The sequence below is a fragment of the Entelurus aequoreus genome, linkage group LG13 (genome assembly GCF_033978785.1).
Source record: "Entelurus aequoreus isolate RoL-2023_Sb linkage group LG13, RoL_Eaeq_v1.1, whole genome shotgun sequence".
NCBI lineage: Eukaryota > Metazoa > Chordata > Actinopteri > Syngnathiformes > Syngnathidae > Entelurus > Entelurus aequoreus.
The window spans coordinates 31,884,014-31,906,934 of record NC_084743.1 but is presented as its reverse complement, the minus strand read 5'-3'; the positions used below and the strand labels follow the sequence as shown (position 1 = coordinate 31,906,934).

Genomic DNA, 22,921 nt, shown 5'->3' with positions numbered 1-22,921 from the left:
CGGCTTCAGAACTAACCACTCCACTGACACATGCCTTCTCTATCTGACCGACCACATCAAACATGAGGTGGACGCGGGCAAATACTGCGGCATGGTCATGCTGGACCTTCAGAAGGCCTTTGACACCGTTAACCACGCTATACTGTTGGATAAGCTCAGAGCAATCGGATTTAACGAAAACTCATAGAGCTGGATGCAATCTTACTTGGAGGGGAGGGAGCAGGTGGTAGAGGTGAACGGCACCGTGTCCCCACCCCTCTCGATGAGCTGTGGAGTCCCCCAAGGCAGTATATTGGGACCTTTACTGTTCCTAATATACATAAACGACATGTCATCGGCATGCGACTGTGAATTGTTTTTGTTTGCGGATGACTCTGCCTTGCTGGTATCCGGCAAGGACAAGTCACAGGTGGAGAAAATCCTCAGTGCTGAGCTCTGTAGAACTTGCACCTGGCTCGCTGACAACAAGCTATCCATACACTTGGGTAAAACAGAATCCATCCTGTTTGGGTCCCACATCAACCTCAAGAAAGTCAATGACTTCACCATAAAAGTGGGTGACATTGTTATCACCAGGAAAGATGAGGTCACCTACCTAGGTTCCATTCTAGAGGCTAACCTTTCCTGTGATAAAATGGCAACCAAGGTAATCAAAAAGGTTAACCAACGAACAAGATTTCTCTACAGAATCTCCTCTCTGGTCAACAAAAGCACCTTGAGGATTCTGGCGGGAACTCTCGTTCAACCCTTTTTCGATTACGCATGCACCTCCTGGTCCCCTAGCACCTCCAAAACCCTCAAATATAAACTCCAAACATCTCAGAACAAGCTAGTCAGGTTACTGCTAGACCTCCACCCCAGATCCCACCTCACTCCTACCCACTTCTCTAAAGTGGGCTGGCTCAAGGTGGAGGACAGAGTTAAACAACTAGCACTGAGCCTAGTCTATAAAATCCGCTACACCTCCCTGATACCGAAGTACATGTCAAACTACTTCCTTAACGTAAATGACCGCCATAACCACAACACCAGGGGGAGCTCCACTAACCACGTTAAACCCAGATTCCGAACTAACAAAGGTCTTAACTCATTCTCTTTCTATGCCACATCAATGTGGAATGCGCTCCCAACAGGTATAAAAGAAAGGGCATCTCTATCCTCCTTCAAAACCGCAATAAAAGTTCACCTCCAGGCAGCTACAACCCTAAACTAACACCCTCCCCGGATTGCTAACAATCAAATGTAAACAATCAAATGCAGATACTTTTTCTTATGCCTTCTGATCTCTCTCTCTCTCTCTCTCTCTCTCTCTCTCTCTCTCTCTCTCTCTCTCTCTCTCTCTCTCTCTCTCTCTATGTCCACTACTTGATGTCCATATCCTACCCCCCCCACACACCCCTGATTGTAAATAATTCATTGTGATTATATTGTGTGATGACTGTATTATGATGATAGTATATATGATAGTATATATCTGTATCATGAATCAATTTAAGTGGACCCCGACTTAAACAAGTTGAAAAACTTATTCGGGTGTTACCATTTAGTGGTCAATTGTACGGAATATGTACTTCACTGTGCAACCTACTAATAAAAGTCTCAATCAATCAATCAAAAAAGCATGTTTCTTTTTAGCCTGCTGCTCTCTTGCTATGTGTGGCACAATTTTAGCTCTCCAGTTCCTCAGTGATAATATTACTTGCAACAAATGTTATTTGCCGCAATTGAGCTGATATGAACTTAAAAGGGCCGCTCTTCACTGTCTATGGACTTACACTAACACAGTTAGCTGCTAGCAATCACTGCGTCTGTCATAAGGAACAAGCTGCAAACTGAGCTACAAGCTTCCGCTTCCGAGCAGCATTTCATCTTTGTTTTTTGCCTCATTGTATGGAATTAAATACTTGCTTAACTGCACACTGCTTCTGCCCCCCACGCCTTTCCTTCCTCATCCTGAGAACATGACCATCGATACGACACAACCCGGAACCTAACATTTTTGTTATTGTTCACAAACTCGGGGAGTTTGAGGGCAAAAACCAAATGATTTAAATGAATGCCAATATAAGTTTTTGCTTTTGTTTAGTAAGAAAAATTGTACGTAACATTAAAGTCCATGAATTAAATATATTTTCTGATTTACAATACTATCCATCCATCCATCCATTTTCTACCGCTTGTCCCTTTTGGGGTCGCGGGGGGTGCTGGAGCCTATCTCGGCTGCATTCGGGCGGAAGGCGGGGACACCCTGTACTAGCAATTTTTAAAATCTAGTATGATAAACTTTATGAAAAAGTGTTTACTATTGTTACTTCCTCAAAACATTTTCAGTTCTTTAATATTTTGTTAAAGTATTGGGTCTGAATTGGAGGCCAAAAATGTTGATCGTGAAATCCCTAATTCAAATTTCTGTTTTGTACCTGAAAGTTGTAGCGTTTTGCAGCTGTATAGACTGTGATTGGCTAAGGTTATGGCTGAGGCTGATGGACACCAGATTGTACTGAAGGTTCTGCTCGATGGAAGTCAGCGGGATGAAGAATGACTCAACATAACTGCAAACACACAAAAAACACAAATATTAAAACCAGAATACTGAATTGAATCAAAAGCAAAACATTACTTTTTTGATAAGGGGATTGCTATGTTACAGTGACAGAAATGTACAACAAGTAAGGTCAGATAAAATAAATGATATATGCAGTTTCATACATATTGATGTGATTGTCAGGGTTGAGCTTTTCATGACCCCAAGATGCAGAGACAGATGGCGATATGTAGATAATAGAACATAATTATGTACTCAGAGAGCAAAAACAGCAGAAACAAAAGGCTAGTGCGGGGGTCTGCAACCTGCGGCTCTTTAGCGCCGCCCTAGTGGCTCCATGGAGCTTTTTCAAAAATGTATGAAAATAGAAAAAGAAGGGGGAAAAAATAAATGTTTGTTTTAATAGGGTTTCTGTAGGAGGACAACATGAAACAAACTTCCCAAATTGTTAGAAATCCCACTGTTTATATTTAACATGATTCTCTGATGAGCGTATTTGGCGACCGTCGTTTTGTCCTACTAATCTTGGCGGTCCTTGAACTCACCCTAGTTTGTTTACATGTATAACTTTCTTCAACGATGCCAGAGAAAGACATATTTTATGCCACTGATTGTTTGTCTTATTTGTTTGAATGCACAAAGTTGAACTTTGTTGATGTTATTGACTTGTGTGGAGTGCTTATCAAGCATATTTGGTCAGTGCATGACTGCAAGCTAATTGATGCTAACATGCTATTTAGGCTAGCTTTATGTACGTATCGCATCATTATGCCTCACTTGTAGGTATATTTGAGCTCATTTAATATCCTATGTCCTCTGTGTATTTAATTTATATCTGCATTTCTCATGACACATTATCTGTATGTAATATTGCCTGCATTTCATAGTGGTTTGTGTGCCGTTATAGACCACAGCAAACGTAACCCAACGTGCATAGATTGTTATATATCCATTCGAAGAAGACAGCCTGACATTTCTTTTAACTTGGACACACACATCTAGACCATTAGCCATTCTAAGCCAGTAATTTAGAAGAGTTATCTCACCCCCTGGAAAGCCTGCATTTTACTAATGATTTAGAATGTTGTAAAAATAGAATAAATATTACATTTCAACATTTCGGTCAACGAAGATTTGTGTCAGCTTGCGACACAAAGTCATTTTGATAGTAGGCTAATGTGGCTAATATATACACTTATATCATGTGTTGACGTCATTATATCACTTATAGAAGGCTTTGAATTTTTTGCGGCACCAGACACATTTTTTAAATTTTTTTTTTTGGTCCAATATGGCTCTTTCAACATTTTGGGTTGCAGACCCCTGGGCTAGTGCAAGGCACGTAGCGGCAGCAGACAACACTGACAAAAGACAAAATCCAGCACTGGCGAGGAGCAATTATGAATTATTGTGATCACCAGGTGTCGCCAAAAACAAAGTACCACTCCACTTCAAAAACACACATCTGTAATAAGTTAAAGTTAAAGTACCAATGATTGTCACACACACACTAGGTGTGGTGAAATTTGTCCTCTGCATTTGACCCATCCCCTTGTTCACCCCCTGGGAGGTGAGGGGAGCAGTGGGCAGCAGCGGTTGCGCGCCCGGGAATCATTTTGGTGATTTAACCCCTAATTCCAACCCTTGATGCTGAGTGCCAAACAGGGAGGTAATGGGTCCCATTTTTTATAGTCTTTGGTATGAGGTATATGTTTTTCACACCTACCAGTGTTCTCTGGGTAATTTCACTTGACCAAGCCTTTTTTTTAACATTCCACTCTAAATAGTAATGAAAGTCCTATCATTCGTGCTGATATCATGTCGGATTATTATCGGTATCGGCCAACACTCAACGCTGCATTATCAGTATCATATCGGAAGTTAAAAGGTTGTATCGGGGCACACTTAATTCAAAGTGCCTTGAACACTGGTAAAAAAACATTTGTTGCCCACTAATGAAAATCTGTTTATTTGTGGGGATCCCTATAAGCTGCGCTTCTGCTCACAGTAGAAGCATTTAAGTCCCATCTTAAAACTCATTTGTATACGCTAGCCTTTAAATAGACCCCCCCTTTTAGACCAGTTGACCTGCCGTCTCTTTTCTGCTCTGCCCCCTTCTCCTGCGTGGAGAGGTTTTTAGATGACTACAGATGACGCGCTAGCTGTCCAAAGTCGGGACCCGGGGTGGAGCACTCATCTGTGCATCAGTTGGGGATGTCTCTGCGCTGCTGACTTGTCTCCACTCAAGATGATCCACTGCTGGCCACACTATGGACTGGACTCTCACACTATTAACTAGATCCACTTGACGTCCATTGCATCGGTCGCCCAGGGGGGGTGGTCCCCACATCTGCGGTCCCCTCCAAGGTTTCTCATTGTTTCCCATTGCGTTGAGTTTTTTCTTGCCCTGATGAGGGATCTCAGCCGAAAATGTTGTTGTGGCTTGTGCAGCCCTTTGAGACACTTGTGATTAAGGGCTATAAAAATAAACGTTGATTGATTGATTGATTGACATGCAAAAAAAAATCTAAAAATTTTATAAATCGGATTTAAATGGTAAATGGTAAATGGGTTTAACTTGTATAGCGCTTTTCTACCTTCAAGGTACTCAAAGCGCTTTAACACTATTTCCACATTCACACATTCACACACACATTCACACACTGATGGCGGGAGCTGCCATGCAAGGCCCTAACCACGGCCCATCAGGAGCAAGGGTGAAGTGTCTTGCTCAAGGACACAACGGATGTGACGAGGTTGGTAGAAGGTGGGGATCGAACCAGGAACCCTCAGGTTGCTGGCACAGCCACTCTCCCAACTGCGGCACAGCCACTCTCCCAACTGCGCCACGCCGTCCGCCTTTGACCAATAAATTCCTTAGTTGAAGACAGTCCTAGTTATTAAATGTTTATTTTTACAACATATTATTTGTTGTATCACTGTAATGTTCTCCCCAGGACAAGTGGTGCTGTTGTATGCTTATATTGAACACGTTCAGTACTGTACATGTATAATACAGTAAATGAGTCCGGTCTCATCACATTCTAGTTTTTGCGGCTCGTTTTATCATGTCTGTATATGTCCTCGTCTTGTAACCTTGTCTTTAGTCCACTAAAAAAAACAGAAAATAAGGGGACACTGCATTTTGGGGACTGCGTGGCGTGGTGGGTAGAGCGGCCTTGCCAGAAACTTGAGGGTTCCAGGTTCGCTCCCTGCATTTTGCCATCCAAATCACCGCCGTTGTATCCTTGGGCAAGACATTTCACTCTTGCCCCCAGTGCCACACACACTGGTGAATGAATGATAGGTGGTGCAAATTGGAAGCCACGCTTCCGTCAGTCTACCCCAGGGCAGCTGTGGCTACAAATGTAGCTTACCACCACCCTAGTGTGAATGTGGAGTGAACGAATGATGGGTTCATACTTCTCTGTGAGCACTTTGAGTATCTAGTTGATAGAAAAGCGCTCTATATATCTAATCCATTATTATTATTATTATTAATCCCTTCATGCTAGTTTCCATGTCAATACGCCCACTCCTTGAACACCAAACCAGTGAAAGGATAACATTACGTTACATAAGCGTTTCAAAAACTTAGGATTTTACTCACTAGTTTAAAAACAACCAAAGCAACCATTTTGAAAATATATAATATAATATATAGTTTCCTTAGGATGACCGCGTGTGACGGGTGATGAACGCCTTGAATTTGAGTGGACCCTAAACTTGGTGTGGTAAGTCCATGGAGTAAGGCATGGGTATTGTAGTACATGCCTTTTCCCCCTTGGCTGTTACTTGTTCTCGTTTCATGCCCTACCACTTGCTCGGATATCTATAAAAACTAATATTTACTAGTTTTTTGTCCACAACATTTTAAACAAGATGGTTAGCCGCTAAACTCCAATGACTTGGTTTGAGGAGACAAAAGAACAGGTAGGATTAAGTACAGTTTGTATTATTTGCATTTAATAGTGGGCTATGCACCATTTCACCGACAAGCAACATGTAGTGAAATAAATCCTGGATTTTTTCTGTATCAATCCGAGAGTGGGCAGGTGTGCCTATTCATATTTATATACTGTTGTGCACTTTATATAATCTACGTAATTTTAATTAAGTTTGTTTTTGAACGTGTCTGAAAAAAAGAAGAATTGAGGGTATGTTCGTCTTCAAAATATATGTGTACATTTTCAAAAGATAAATTCGGATACTCTTGTGGAGGGTGTATCCATGGTCAAATGTGACAGAATGGAATAAACAAATAAATATTTCATTAATTACTTAAATGTGTCATTAACTAATCAAAATTTGAACTAAATGTGTTATTAAATGTGTAATGAAGAAATTGAATGTAAAATTACATATATTTATTTACCTATTTATTTAATTCACCTGGGGATAGGTTGATTGGCAACACTAAATTGACCCTAGTGTGTGAATGTGAGTGTGAATGTTGTCTGTCTATCTGTGTTGGTCCTGCGATGAGGTGGCGACTTGTCCAGGGTGTACCCCGCCTTCTGCCCGATTGTAGCTGAGATAGGCTCCAGTGCCCCCCGCGACCCCAAAGGGAATAAGCGGTAGAAAATGGATGGATGGATAATCAATTATCTATATAATTACTTCACAATTGATTTATTTAATGTTGTAATGAACTATTTCACAATTTAATTATTTCAAAGTTTAATTAATTACTTACTTAATTATTTGTTTAATCTCAGCATGCTGTAAAGTGGTTTTATGTGATTTTTACCTGTCTGATAGAACCCAATGTGTCCAGTTTGCTGGGTCCTCCTTGTCTTTCCTCCATTGGTTAAAGGGTGTTTCAGGGTTCCATATTAGATCCATTGTTGTTTTTCATCAGTGTAAATAATCTCTGTGATAATGTGTCTGATGCTGCGTTCCATTTTTATGCTGATGACGCAGTCATATATTGTTCATGCCCTGCTGTAGCGCAAACCTTTGAGCTCCTGCAGTCTGCTTTTGATGTTGTTCAGTCCCAGCTTACTCAGCTGAAACTAGTGCTAAATGCAGAGAAATTTAAGGTGATGTTATCTTTAAATGGCAAACAGCTGCCATTGAACATTCCAAAAATATGAACTGATCGTAAAGTTGAACTTGAATTGGTCAGGACATGCTGTACTTGGGGATTGTTATTGATGAGAACTTGTCTTTTAAATCACACATAGAAAAACTTGTGGCTAAACTTAAAATTAAATTGTTTTTTTTCTTTAGAATCAAGTCCTGTTTTCCCTACAAGTTAGAAAACGCTTGATTCTGACCACTTTAATGGTTTTGCTAGATTATGGAGACACTTATTTGAAAAAAAAACTGGATGTGGCAACTTTGTCCACCATTGCACTTTGTACGCAATGGAAAAATGCCCATTGTCAGTCCGCAGATTTTGTCAATGGATGGTTTTTATAAATACAGTATATCCCTTTTTGGTTTGGTTTCCCCTTATTTATGTTATTTTATGTGTAGAGACACCAGTCGCTACAGTTTAAGGTCACAGACATCCTCAGCGTTTTGTTTCCTAGAGCCAACACAAGTCTTGGTAAAATTAAAAAAAAACTTCAGATTTGCTGCCCATGGTCCTGAACTCATCACTTTGGGGGAATTTCAAGACAGTTTAAAGCAGGGGTGTCAAACTCATTTCGCATCGTGGGCCACATACGGCCTAGGGAGATGTCAAGTGGGCCGGACCATTAAAATTATACCATACTCTGCTATAAATAACCAAAATATCATGTCTTTCCTTTGTTTTGGTGTAAAGAAGCACAAGAACATTAGGAAAATATTGAAATTTAATGAACTATCCTTTTACAAAACATTTCATGAAACACCTCATATTTCCTTAGACAAATGTGCAATTTACTTTTATCATTCACAAATATGCATTGCAACTGATCCCACTGATTGTACAAAGGCACAAAACTTTAATTGGTACTGAAAAATATAGTAATGCACTTTAAGAGACTTTTAAAGAAAGGAATTTTTAAACCACTTACACATACGTATATAAAATCTAAATGTAATCCCTGCGTACACCTTACAAACTAAGGAGAGTGATTTTAAATGTGTAATGAAGAAAGTGTTTGCCTGTCCTGTAAATCTGTAAACTTCATACATGAAACATACATACACATACAATACATACTGAAAATTTATGGAGTTGTATGAACAGTAGAATTCCATCACACAACTTTTGTTTTGAAGCTGCTGACTAACATTAAAGTGCACATTTTTTAAATCACCACAGTAAGGATTCATCTTCACAGAGCTGTATTCTTTCAATGCAAACAGTATCTAAGGCAGCATTTTAAAGGTGTTAGTCTAGTCTGGACTTGTATTTGTTCCTGAAACTTGGCATCTTTTGGCCTGTACAAGTGCATCAACACCAGGTGTCATGTCTTGACTAGCTGTCACTTTCAGAATGTCATTTAAGTGCTTGTTTGTGAGCCTTGAACGCATTTTTGTTTTATTGATATTCATCACTGAGAAAATTTGTTCACAAAGGTAGGTTGTCCCAAACATGCACAAAATTTTAGCAGCCAGGGCTGTTAATTTGGGGTACCCTGGTAGTAGATACTGATAAAATCTGTCCAGACCTACAGAGGCAAATTTGCCCTTCAAATCTGCATCACACTGCAAATCAATTATCTCTAGCTGAATTTCGACCGGCAGATCAGAAGCTTTAACTGTGAAAGGTGAGCGAAAAACTGAAAATTCTGTCTCAAGTTCACAAAATACCTGAAAACGTTTCTCAAACTCCCGCAGTAGTCCTGCAATTTTGTCTTTGTACCGTTTCATGTCCGCATCAGGTCTGGTCACACACACATCTCTCAGACAGGGGAAATGAGCAGGGTTGCCATTTGCCAGTTGCATCTCCCACAAAGTCAGCTTCAACTTAAATGCATGTATGTTGTCAGAAAACTGTGTGACAACTTTTTTGCGGCCTTGCAACATTTTGTTCAGATTGTTCAAGTGTTCAGTAATATCAACCAAGAATGCAAGGTCCCGTAGCCATTCCTGAGATTGTAATTCCAACACCGGTTTTCCTTTTTTCTCCATGAACTGTCCGATTTCCTCTCGTAGATCAAAGAAATGCCTCAGCACAGCGCCTCGGCTTAACCATCTCACTTCAGTGTGGTATGGCAGGCTGTGGGTAATGTTGCTGTCGCTGAGAAGTTTGTCAAACTGCCAGCAATTCGTTAATCTTATCTCTTCTCAGTTGTCCTTGCAAGCCGTCATATTTTTCGCTGTGATGAGTCTCGTAGTGGCGTCGAATATTATATTCCTTCAATACCGAAACTTGTTGCAAACACACCAAGCACGAAGGTTTTCCGTGCATCTCTGTAAATAAATAGGACGTGGTCCATTTTTCTTTGAAAATTCTACACTCCTTATCTACTTTTCTCCGTTTGGATAACGACATTTTGGCTAATGAGGGTGTAGCGTAGAGGTAGAGACCAAGGTATTAACAACGTCGTAACAAGCAGCAGATGGCGCATTGATACCGTCTGCTGTTTTCAGTCTGTCTCAGTGATGCGGCTTGTCTTCTACTCTGATGGAAAGAGTGCGCCCCTTAGCGGATAATCCATGAATTGCAGCGAATTTAAAATATTAATTCCATGTCTTTTATGCATTTTTTCCACTTTCAAATTATCCTGCGGGCCTGATCGAACCTCCTTGGGGGCCGGTTCCGGCCCGCGGGCCGTATGTTTGACACCCCTGCTCTAGTCCTATCACCTGTCCTTTCATTTGTTTACAAAGCTTTGCAGTATCATCATGAAGTGTTGCAGTATCATTCCTCACTTCCTTAATGCTTTTTGGCAAGTATTTCAAGTCCTTGTGCTGTTTATCAAGCCTAACAAACACCCAAATTATATCCCATATTATTTAACATAGGAACAAGACCCCGAGATACTTAGCTAAGCCAGAAGGCAAAGCTCTCGGTCTACCGAGCTATCTACATTCCTACTCTCACCTATGGTCATGAAGTGTGGGTCATGACCGAAAGAATACGATCGCGGATACAAGCGGCCGAAATTAGTTTCCTCAGAAGGGTGGCTGGCATCTCCTTTAAAGATAGGGTGAGAAGTTCAGTCACCCGAGAGAGGCTTGGAGTAGAGCCGCTGCTCCTTCACTTGGAAAGGAGCCAGCTTAGGTGGTTCGGGCATCTCGTGCGGATGCCTCACGAGCGTCTCCCTAGGGAGGTCCTCGTTGCACGTCCCACTGGGAGGAGACCCCGTGGCAGGCCAAGGACCAGATGGGGGGATTACATCTCCTCTCTGGCCTGGGAACGCTTCGGGATTCCCCAGGAGGAAGTTGCTAATGTTGCTCTGGAGAGGGAAGTCTGGGGGTCTCTGCTGGAGCTGTTGTCCCCGCGACCCGATTCCGGATAAGCGGTTGAAGATGGATGGATCAATCCTCAATCCTTTAAGCCTTAAAGGATTGAGCAACTGTTTCTATTAGGCATTGTAATTGTTTTAACATTTTTGTGGAAACATTTATTTTTTACCTATTGCATTTTTAATGTTAATGTTATAAGTATTTTGTACTTTTAACTAAAGTGTGTGACTGATCTTGTTTTTTGTTGTTGTTCTATGTATTTATGAAACCTGTTTTTGCTGAATGAAATTAATTAATCATTTATTCATTTCATGAACATGTGTGACAGCTTCATGATTTATTGTATCTGTCAAACTCAGTCATCAAAGTCAGTGGGCGGGCCTAACAGGAATCTAGTCCAGTGTTTGTTTTGGTCTGAAGCAGGGATCCCCAAACTTTTTGACCCAGGGGCAGCATTGGGTTAAAAGAATTTGGCCGGGGGCCGGGCTATATATATACAATTACCATATATATGGTAATTGTAATCGTAGATGCGGACAGACTTACCACGTTTAGAGCACGTTGATGTCACATTAACGATGGGAAAATGCATTTTTAGACAATATGATTTGCCTGAGCGGCTAGGAGACCCCGAGAGTAACAAGCGGTAGAAAATGGATTGATGGATGGGCTAGAAAAGACAGATTTTAAAAAATTATAATTAAACTTTGGACTTCTCGCGGGCCGGATTTTGGACGCTGGTGGGCCATATCTGGCCTGCGGGCCGTAGTTTGGGGACCACTGGAATTTTGAAAGTCTTTCAAAACATGGCGGCTAAGGAGGATATACTTGTACCTTTGGGAGTTGGAGGTAGATGTTTTAGACCTTGCCGAGTATGTGGAAGAAAGACCTGCTGACCACAAGCATGTAGCAGTTAAACTCGAGGAATTTATTGAAGTTGTCAGAGTTATTTCCGCACCAAGATATAGACCAAGTACGCCTCAGCTTCTCTGGTTGAAGTTCCACAAACAAAGTGGCGGGTAACCAATCAGGTGTTTTGACAGATAAAATACATTTATGAAGCTGCCACACATGTTCATGAAATAAATATTTAAGTAATCAATTAAATAATTAATTAAATAGAATAAAAAATTAAATTGTGAATTATTCAATCATATGATCATTCACAATATTAAACAAATTTAATTAATCAATGACATGTATTTGTTAATTTAAGTATTTCCAAATTTCAATAATTAATGACACAGTTAAGTAATAATCATGTAAAGATTTATTCATTTATTTATATAATTCTGTCTTATTTGACCCTCCATAGGGTGGGTCGTGGGGGGTTTAATTTACAATTTAAAGTGAGCGCCTCCACACACGAAATGACATAGGCAATGTAAAAGTGACGTACACCAAAGCATATCCAATACATATTATCTAGACTACAAGGAAGTGTGTTAAATGGAGATTAGAATTATCATAGGTCTTTTTAATACACATGTGTTAAAGTCTCTTCCAAATATTACAAATGTATAATGAAATGAGTTTAAGAGAACAAGCTAAGCAAAAGGGCCATACAGCACAAACATCACCTGTTATATCCCAGCTGTTTGCAGGCAGACACTCCAAGCCAATTATTCCAGTCCTCAGAGCAGACTGTCCTCCACACACCTTCTCTCTGGACTTGCAGGACTGAACTCCGCCCACTGAGACGCACTGGCACAAAAAACAGACAATTATTAAATATATACTGTAAATCTTGCTGGAAAATAACATGTACATTCAATTGTGGTGCAGGAGCATCACATGCTCAATGTGTGGATAGTCTGAAGTGTTTTATATTTCTTCAGGACAGACCATAGACAATCACTTGGAAAGAGTCGTTATCTATTTGATATTTTTTTAGACTTAGGTATGTGTTCTTATCTCTCATAAGGATTGTAAACGATAGGCAAAAAAAAAAAAAAGTGTAGTTCCCCTTTAACGAAGTGATCACTGCAAACTTGTGCATTCTTCGACTTTGCTCCCTTGGACTAAACTGTGTGCCACTTTTCTCGTTGTCTTTTGTAAAATTTTACACTCTTCCGCCCTTCTTGATTACCATCACTTCGAGCTTGACATATTTAATGAGCTGGATGTGATGTCAGGTAAAAAAACCTATTCATATATCTATGTGTGTTTGTTTTATGGTTGTAAATTGTCGAGAGTAAACCTTTGCTTATGCTCTTAAAACATTGCATGTAGGTTACACCGTTTTCCCTTAACATAAGCAGGAAACACAAAGTGGAACTAATCTTCCCGGCAATCTGAGCACGCCAGATACATCTAAAGTAGCGTACCGCAAGCAGTGATTGTACAAACGTACAACCCCTAGAAAATTATGGAATGACTAGTCTTGGAAGATGTTCATTCAGTTGTTTAAATTTTGTGGAAAAAAAGGTGATGACAGACATGACACAAAACTATAGTCATTTCAAATGACAATTTTCTGGCTTTAAAAAACACAAAGGAATCAAGAAAATTAATTGTGGTTGTCAGTATGTTTCATTTTTACATCAAGCAGAGTGAAAGACATATGGAATCACTTAATTCTGAGCAAAAAAAAAATGGACTCATGAAACAAACACTACAGCACACCACTAGTACTTTGTTGCACCACCTCTGGCTTTTATAACAGCCTGCAGTCTCTGAGGCATGAACTTAACGAGTGACAAACTGTACTCTTCATCAATCTTGCTCCAACTTTCTCTGATTGCTGCTGTCAGATCCAGTTTGTCATGGACACTTAAACATAACGCAAACTTGTGCATTTATTGAAGGTGTAATGACAGATATCTCCCCAGTGCCATTACCTGACATGCACCCCCCTTATCATCGATGACTGTGGAAATATGCATGATTTCTTCAGGCTGTCGTCTTCATAAATTTTATTGAAACTGCACCAAACAAAAGTTCCGGCATCATCACCTTGCCAAATACAGATTTACGATTAATCACTGAATATTACTTTCATCCAGTCATCCATAGTCCACAATTTCTTTTCCTTAGCCCATTGTAACCTTGTTTTTCTTCTGTTCAGGTGTTAATGACACATTTTATTTAGCTTTTCTGTATTTAATTCCCATTTCCTGTAGGTGGTTTGTTGTTTTTCTTGGTCTCCCAGTATGCTTGCTTTTTACAATCTTCCCAAGTGGTTTGTACACAGCTGACTATGAACAATCAACATATTTTGAAGAAGTTTGATAATCCTCCACTTTGTTTTAATTGACATTTCTCGTGTTGGAGCCATGATTCATGTCAATCCACATTGTGGAACAGCTCTCCAAAGTGTGAACAACCCTTTTTAGCTGCAGACTAATAAAACAATTGAATCTGATACAGGTGTTAGCTTTGGAAATGAAAATGTACAGGGTGATTCCATCATTTCCATCAAAATAGAGTGATTCTATTATTCTTTCACTCTGCTTGATCTAAAAATGAAACTATTACTATAATTATTTATATTCTTGGTTTTGTTTAGTGTTTATTAAAACCAGCAAGTTGCCATTTTGTGTCATATATGTTATCTGCTTTTTATCTACAAAAGTAATCAACTGAAATAAAATCCTCCAAGTCTGGTGGTATGTGGGCTTGTATTAAGCCTCAGGGAGTTGAACGCCCCTGCCTTACATAGTTCCGGGTCACCCTTGGGCAAGGTGTAGCACCCGAATGCCCCCCCCATCAGGGTTACGATACCCCCCATGAACTACCCTAAAAGAGGATGCGTTACCCGGCCCGGAGGAAGCCCGGGGCCCTCCTCCGGAGCTAGGCCCGGAGGTAGGGCTCGTCAGCGAGCGCCTGGTGGCCGGGCTTGCCACGGAGCCCGGCCGGGCACAGCCCGAAGAAGCTACGTGGACACACCATCTTCTCTGCCACGTGGGCCCACCACCCGCGGTCGGAACCAGTGGGGTCGGGTGCGCTGCCAAGTGGATGGCGGTGAAAGTGGAGGCTCCGGACGGACCAATTCGGGGCAGCAGAGGCTGACTTTCGGGACGTGGAACGTCTCTACGCTGGTGGGGAAGGAGCCTGAGCTGGTGCGAGAGGTGGAGCGCTACCGGTTGGATCTGGTGGGGCTTACCTCTACGCATAGCAAGGGCTCTGAAACCACACTCCTGGACAAGGGATGGACCTTGTTCACTTCTGGAGTTGCTCAGGGTGTGAGGGCACAGGCGGGTGTGGGGATACTCACGAGTCCCCGGCTGAGTGCCTGTACGTTGGAGTTCACCCCAGTGGACAAGAGGGTCGCCTCCCTTCGCCTTAGGGTTGGAGGGGGGAAAACTCTGACTGTTGTTTGTGCATACGCACCAAACAGGAGTTCAGAGTATTCAGCCTTCTTGGATACCTTGCATGGGGTCCTGTATGGGACGCCGGCAGGGGATTCCATAGTCTTGCTGGGGGACTTCAACGCGCACGTGGGCAATGACAGTGATACTTGGACTGGCGTGATTGGGAGGAACGGTCTCCCTGATCTGAACCTGAGTGGTGGATTGTTATTGGACTTCTGTGCTAGTCACGGACTTGCGATAACAAACACCATGTTCAAGCATAAGGATGCTCATAGGTGTACCTGGTACCAGAGCACCCTAGGCCAAAGATCAATGATCGATTTTGTAATCGTATCAGCTGATCTGAGGCCGTATGTTTTGGACACTCGGGTGAAGAGAGGGGCTGAACTGTCAACTGATCACCATCTGGTGGTGAGTTGGGTTAGATGGCGGGGGAAACCTCTGGACAGACCTGGCAAACCCAAGCGTGTAGTGCGGGTGAACTGGGAACGTTTGGAGGAGTCCTCTGTCCGGAAGGACTTCAACTCCCACCTCCGGCGGGACTTCTCTGCCATCCCTGTGGAGGTTGGGGACATTGAACAGGAATGGGCAATGTTCAAAGCCTCTATCGCTAAAGCTGCAGATGCGAGCTGTGGCCAGAAGGTCTTAGGTGCCTCAAGGGGCGGTAACCCTCGAACACCCTGGTGGACAGTGGTGGTCAGGGAAGCCGTCCGACTGAAGAAGGAGTCCTACCGGGGTATGTTATCCCAGGGGACTCCGGAGGCAGTTGCAAGGTACCGACGGGCCCGAAGGGCAGCGGCCGTGGCTGTGGACGAGGCTAAGCAGAGGGTGTGGGAGCAGTTCGGGGAATCCATGGAGAAGGACTATCGGGCGGCACCAAAGCTGTTCTGGAAGACCATACGGCACCTCAGGAGGGGGAAGCAGGGAACCATCCAAGCTGTGTACGGCAAGGATGGGACTTTGCTGACTTCAAGTGAGGAAGTCGTGGGGCGTTGGAAAGAGCACTTTGAGGAACTCCTGAACCCAAATACATCAGACACACCCTCCCTGATAGGAGCAGGGCCTGAGGATGATGGGGGATCGACGTCGATCTCTCGGAGTGAAGTCACTGAGGTAGTTAGACAACTCCACAGTGGCAAAGCTCCGGGGGTTGACGAGATCCGTCCAGAAATGCTGAAGGCTCTGGGTGTTGATGGGCTGTCTTGGTTGATACGCCTTTTCAACATTGCGTGGAAGTCTGGGACAGTGCCGAGGGAGTGGCAGACTGGGGTGGTGGTTCCCCTTTTCAAAAAGGGGGACCAGAGGGTGTGTGCTAATTACAGGGGTATCACACTACTCAGCCTCCCTGGGAAAGTTTACGCCAAGGTACTGGAAAGGAGGGTCCGGCCGATAGTCGAACCTCAGATTCAAGAGGAGCAATGTGGATTCCGTCCTGGTCGTGGAACAACTGACCAACTCTTTACGCTTGCGGGAATCCTGGAGAGGGCCTGGGAGTATGCCTATCCAGTCTACATGTGTTTTGTGGATTTGGAGAAGGCGTATGACCGCGTCCCTCGGGAGATCTTGTGGGAGGTGCTGAGGGAGTACGGAGTGAGGGGAACCCTGTTGAGGGCCATCCAATCTCTGTACAACCAAAGCGAGAGTTGTGTCCGGGTGCTTGGATGTAAGTCGGATCCGTTTCCAGTGGGGGTTGGTCTCCGCCAGGGCTGCGCTCTGTCACCTATCCTGTTTGTGATTTTCATGGACAGGATTTCTAGGCGGAGTCGTGGCCATGGCGGAGAGGGTATACGTCTCGGGGGGCTAAAGGTTGCGTCACTGCTGTTTGCAGATGATGTGGTCCTGATGGCACCTTCGGTTCGTGACCTTCAGCTCTCACTGGATCGGTTCGCAGCCGAGTGTTCAGCGGCTGGAATGAGGATCAGCATCTCCAAATCTGAGGCCATGGTTCTCAGCAGGAAACCGATGGTTTGTACAGTCCGGGTAGGGGACAGGACTCTGTCCCAGGTGGAGGAGTTTAAGTATCTCGGGGTCTTGTTCACGAGTGAGGGAAAGATGGAGAAGGAAATCAGCCGGAGAATCGGAGCAGCTGGGGCAGTATTGCAGTCTCTCTGCCGCACTGTTGTGACGAAACGGGAGCTGAGCCAGAAGGCAAAGCTCTCGGTCTACCGAGCTATCTACATTCCTACTCTCACCTATGGTCATGAAGTGTGGGTAATGACCGAAAGAATAAGATCGCGGATACAAGCGGCCGAAATGAGTTTCCTCAGAAGGGTGGCTGGCATCTCCCTTAGAGATAGGGTGGGGAGTGCAGTCACCCGAGAGAGACTCGGAGTAGAGCCGCTGCTCCTTCGCTTGGAAAGGAGCCAGCTTAGGTGGTTCGGGCATCTCGTGCGGATGCCTCACGAGCGTCTCCCTAGGGAGGTCCTCGTTGCACGTCCCACTGGGAGGAGGCCCCGCGGCAGGCCAAGGACCAGATGGGGGGATTACATCTCCTCTCTGGCCTGGGAACGCTTCGGGATCCCCCAGGAGGAAGTCGCAAATGTTGCTCTGGAGAGGGAAGTCTGGGGGTCTCTGCTGGAGCTGCTGTCCCCGCGACCCGATTCCGGATAAGCGGTTGAAGATGGATGGATGGATGGAAGTCTGGTGATTCCATATTTTTTGTCAGGAGATGTAGCTCTCCTAAATTTCATTTTTGTCATCAAGATGTCAGTGCAAGACTCGGCTCTCTACAAAACTACTAAGAACAGCCATTAAGCACTACATAACCCATGATTGTTTGGCTAGTCTTGTCTAGTTTAGTAGCTAGCAGTATTGCTAGAGGTCGACATAACTTCATTTTTTCAACCAAGTGAGTGTGAAGGACAATGCTGAGAAGAAGAAGTAAATGATATTTATTTATATTTATTGATTTATCAAAAATAAATAAATCATCACAAACATGACAGAGCATGTCGCTAGCAGTTAAAGCAGTGAAACTATTGGACCGTAGCACAGCTAGTCTGCGCCATACTGAAGCAGAACGAGTCGATAATGCCAGCCAAGGACATTAAAATGATATCTAATTTATCCATAAAAAATGGCAAAGCTGCTGATGGTGTGTTTGACAGAGAAGCAACTGGAAGGAGACACAATAGAAGTATTTCAATACGAGTACTTCGAGTTACCGCTGTATGTATGTATCATCACAGTTTATCCTAATTTTAGGTTTTATTGGGATTCTAGGTCAATTATGCTGATGCAGAAGAAAAAAATACAGTCACACATGTGAGTTTGTACTGGGAAAATGGAATTAAGCAAAGCAATGAAACAATTTTTAGGTTGAAGTGTAAAAGTCAACACAAAAGCAAAAGTTGTTGGAGCAGACAGAAGCCATCAGTGTTATTAGTGTATATGTCTAATAGAAGTAGAACATATACAAAGACAACATGTAGTTTTGTGTCTCACCACAGCCTAGCTCGTCCTCGCCATTGTCACAGTCCACCTTTCCATCACACTGGGCTGAACTTCTTATGCACTGAGATGAAAAGCCGCACTGAAACTTCCCCATGCAGCTCAGACCCACTAAACACACACACACACACACACACACACACACACACACACACACACACACACACACACACACACACACACACACACACACACACACACACACACACACACACACACACACACACACACACACACACACACACACACACACACACACACACACTCACACGCATACACACACACACACAAAGAAATATATAAATAATTAGCCTGAAAATTGTTATGGAAAGCTTAACATAATGTATAATAAATGTCACTGTTTCAATCAATTTCAATGAATAAATGTACTTTGCTTGTATTCACAGTCAATTTGTCATACCAAGCACAAAATAGTGTCAAGTTATTTTCAAACAAATAAATGGATTTACCACACCGATGTGGAGGGTTAAATAGGACTGAATGAAATAGATAAATACATCATTAAATTGTGAAGTGAATTACATTTATATAGCGCTTTCTCTAGAGACTCAAAGCGCTTTACATAATGAAACCCATTATCTACATCTTTTAGCTACATTTACACCTGTGTGGGTGTCTTTCCCAAGGACACAACGGCAGTGACTCGGATGGTGGAAGCTAGAATCGAACTTGGAACCCTCAAGTTGCTGGCAGGGCCGCTCTACCAACCGACCCCCCACCACCCAATAGGTGTGTCATAAATTAATTGAAATTGGAATTGAATACATACATTTGTCAATAATTAATATATTATAATTATATCATTTATTTTACTATTTAAATAATTTAAGAATTTATTATTTGATTATTTAGTGGTTAACATGTAGGCCACACAGTCAGGAGATTGGGGTTCGATTCTCCGTTTCGTAGGTGGAGTTTTCCTCCAGCTTCCTCCCACATTTCAAAAATATGCATGTTAGGTTAATTGAAGACTCTAAATCAGGGATTTTCATACTGAAAATGTAAAGTGTGTGGGGGCCATTTTAATATTATTTTATTTAGTTAAAAAATATACTATATTCTGTATATTCAAAGACAAAACTTTGTGTCAGCTCTGTGTTACAGGTGGTTAAGTCCGTTTTTATTAGTTATTTGAAACTATACAAACAATCCTCCTATAGTCCATATCTGAATGTACCTTTACAATAAATAAATTATTTACACAATTTATTAACATTTGTATGTTTAATTACAAATATAATTAATTATTGACACATTTAAGTAACTATTTGAAGATGTATTTATTCAACTTTGTCCCATTTGACCCTCTATACAGCATTGCCAGATATACCATAATTATCTAATTTGTGCGATAATATCACTTTTTGTACAATGCATTTTAAAAAATCTCACAATGTATGATAATTTGTTTTTTTTGTCCTGTCCGGCCCCTCAGGCAAATCATATTGTTGATGTAGATGCCGATATCGGCTGTACAGATGTACTTTACAAAAGAGAAGTGTGGGATACTTCTCTTGTTGCCTTATTTGTATTTAACTTTATTAAATGTATTTATATTATTATTTGGTGCAGCCGGACCGGAGCAGGAGGGGATGGAAAGAGAAAAAAAGGAAGACAGAAGGGGAAATTGATAATTTGAGCCATTTAATAGATGATATTAGCAAACACAAACAAGATTCATGCTGCAGTTGTGTTTTGTCCTACGTGACTCTTTACAGCCAGGTGGGGTCGCTGTTCTCACAACAGTACCTTTAGTTGATTTAAAACTGCAATTTGAAACTGTACTACAGTATACACCAGGCCTGGGCAATTATTTTGACTTGGGGGGCCAAAATTAGAGAAAAAAATGTGTCTGGGGACTGGTATATCTATCTATATACACACACATATACATGTATATATATTTACAAACATACATATATATGTAAGATGTGAAAATCTGCTGTACAGTATGTGTGCTTGGGTCCTATTTTTAGGAACACTAATACAAAACCTCACAATAATGTCTGAAAGCTAAAAATGTTATGACAGATCGCCTTAAACAACGGAATGGAATTTTACATTGTTTTACTGAATGAGACACCCAGAATGTACATGAAAACAAAGAATGTGGGATTTACAATATTAACTATGAAGGATAAAACACTGAATATTGACAACATATGAACGTCACACCCCCTCTCGAGCGACATATTTTACAATCAAGCGAAACGCAACAAAAATGCAACAAACGCAGCGAAATATGAACGCGAAGGGTAAAAAAAACCCCACCTACAATCTGATATATTTAATATATCACTAAGCTTTAGAACTTTGTTGTAAAAATCTCCTTCCGCATCTGTGCCTGACACCCGTATTTCAGTCTGGCCGCTCTGGAAACACTCTGTGGAAACGCTCCCCACCCACACTGCTTGGTGCCTCATCTGAGCTGCTGTGATTTAGATTACCATAGTAACTAGTAGATCATGCAAAAGCACATATTCCAACCATTGAAATACTTTGTATAGTTCAAGACTTACGGTAATTTGAAAACATCACTGCACATCATAATGGCAGCGACAGTTTCCATCTTAAAGATTTAAAAAATATGTTTGGGAATGTCCGGCGGGCCAGATTGATAGCTTAACGCCTCCGGCCTTATGCCCTGGTCTGGTATACACTGTCCTGAGGTCCTGAGCAATGTCAAATCTGGTATGTTGAGCTAAAAAGTTTTCAGCAGATATATTTGTCAATCAGGAATGACCCTGTCTGACTTTGTGGTCAGTGACATTGGAGCCCTGCAAGGTACCCGTACACTGTTGTCCTCCATTCCTCTTCAAGAGCTCACATTTCCCACACAAGATGGATCATGTCAACCCATCAGATCTTCAGCCAAAACAAACTCATGACCACAATTGAATCTCTTTAGAGTTTAAAACATTGAAAATATACAGTATTAATTGCAGTGGGGTCCAAAATGCAGCAGGCTGAGGGACATTCTCAGCCCACGACTGTTTTTTTTTGTTGGATTTCAGCATATTCTCAAAATAAAGTAAGTTAATTATTAATAAGATTTATTCGTAGACTTCACTATGAGACTTCAAAGTTTTTTGCTGTCATATACTGTATAACAACACATATTCCAGCAGGCACAAGACATTGATACAACGTTGATTATGCATACATGGCCTTTAAAACTGACTTAGAAACAACGTTGCAAAATAGTTGTATTTGTAAATTGAGACAACGTTGGTGTCTAACGTTGGATCCACGTTGATGGTTGGGAAATGACCAAGTTTCAATGGTCAAATCAGCATCACAACCTGACGTTGAATACACGTTGTCAAAAAGCATGTTTCAACGTTGCATTTGTCCAAAAGTCAATGGTCAAATTTGGTAGTCAGAATGTACAGTAACGTGGGAGTGGGGGGTAGCGAGGGGTGTATATTGTAGCGTCCCAGAAGAGTTAGTGCTGCAAGGGGTTCTGGGTATTTGTTTTGTTGTGTTTATGTTGTGTCAAGGTGCGTATGTTCTCCCGAAATGTGTTTGTCATTCTTGTTTGGTGTGGGTTCACAGTGTGGCGCATATTTGTAACAGTGTTAAAGTTGTTTATACGTCCACCCTCAGTGTGACCTGTATGGCTGTTGACCAAGTATGCATTGCATTCACTTGTGTGTGTGAAAAGCCGTAGATATTATGTGATTGGGCCGGTTTATTGGCGCTCTGTACTTCTCCCTACGTCCGTGTACCACTCCGTACAGCGGCGTTTTAAAAAGGCATACATTTTACTTTTTGAAACAGATACCGATAATTTCCGATATTACAATTCAAAGCATTTATCAGCCGATAATATCGGCGGTCATATATTATCGGACATCTCTAGTAATATGTACAATATTTACCGTATTTTAGTAATTACAATTTTTTAGTAAAATCAACCAATCAGGACTGATTTATTTTGTGCATTGATTTCTGTTTCCATAGTAGCGCACTTCGGACTTCTGGCAACAAATGTGTGTTCCTACTTCTGCAAACAAACGCGAGTGTGTTCTAATAATGGCAGACTTGGTAACAAACAACGAAGACGACTATTTTTTGACAAATGAGGATTCACAACCTTATCTTTTTGAAGCTGAATGAACGGAGGGTGAATTGTTGCTTATAGAACCGAGCACGGAAAAAAAAGATGAAATGTTGGAGTAGACCGAAGCCGAAAGAGTGAGGTCGGCGTGACACAAAGCTGAAAATGTGAAATTTGGGG

The 22,921-nt window shown here is 41.9% G+C and overlaps 1 protein-coding gene across 1 annotated transcript in view; it reads right to left on the bottom strand.

The window, feature by feature from the left end:
* Positions 1-22,921, bottom strand: part of tmprss3a (transmembrane serine protease 3a) — a 107,996-nt gene that overhangs the window by 29,034 nt on the left and 56,041 nt on the right. The window contains exons 22-24 of the mRNA XM_062067187.1: positions 18,655-18,771; positions 12,478-12,601; positions 2,421-2,552 (exon numbers count right to left, since the gene is read on the bottom strand). Coding sequence (XP_061923171.1) covers positions 2,421-2,552; positions 12,478-12,601; positions 18,655-18,771 — 373 coding nt within the window. The remainder of the gene's footprint in view (positions 1-2,420; positions 2,553-12,477; positions 12,602-18,654; positions 18,772-22,921) is intronic.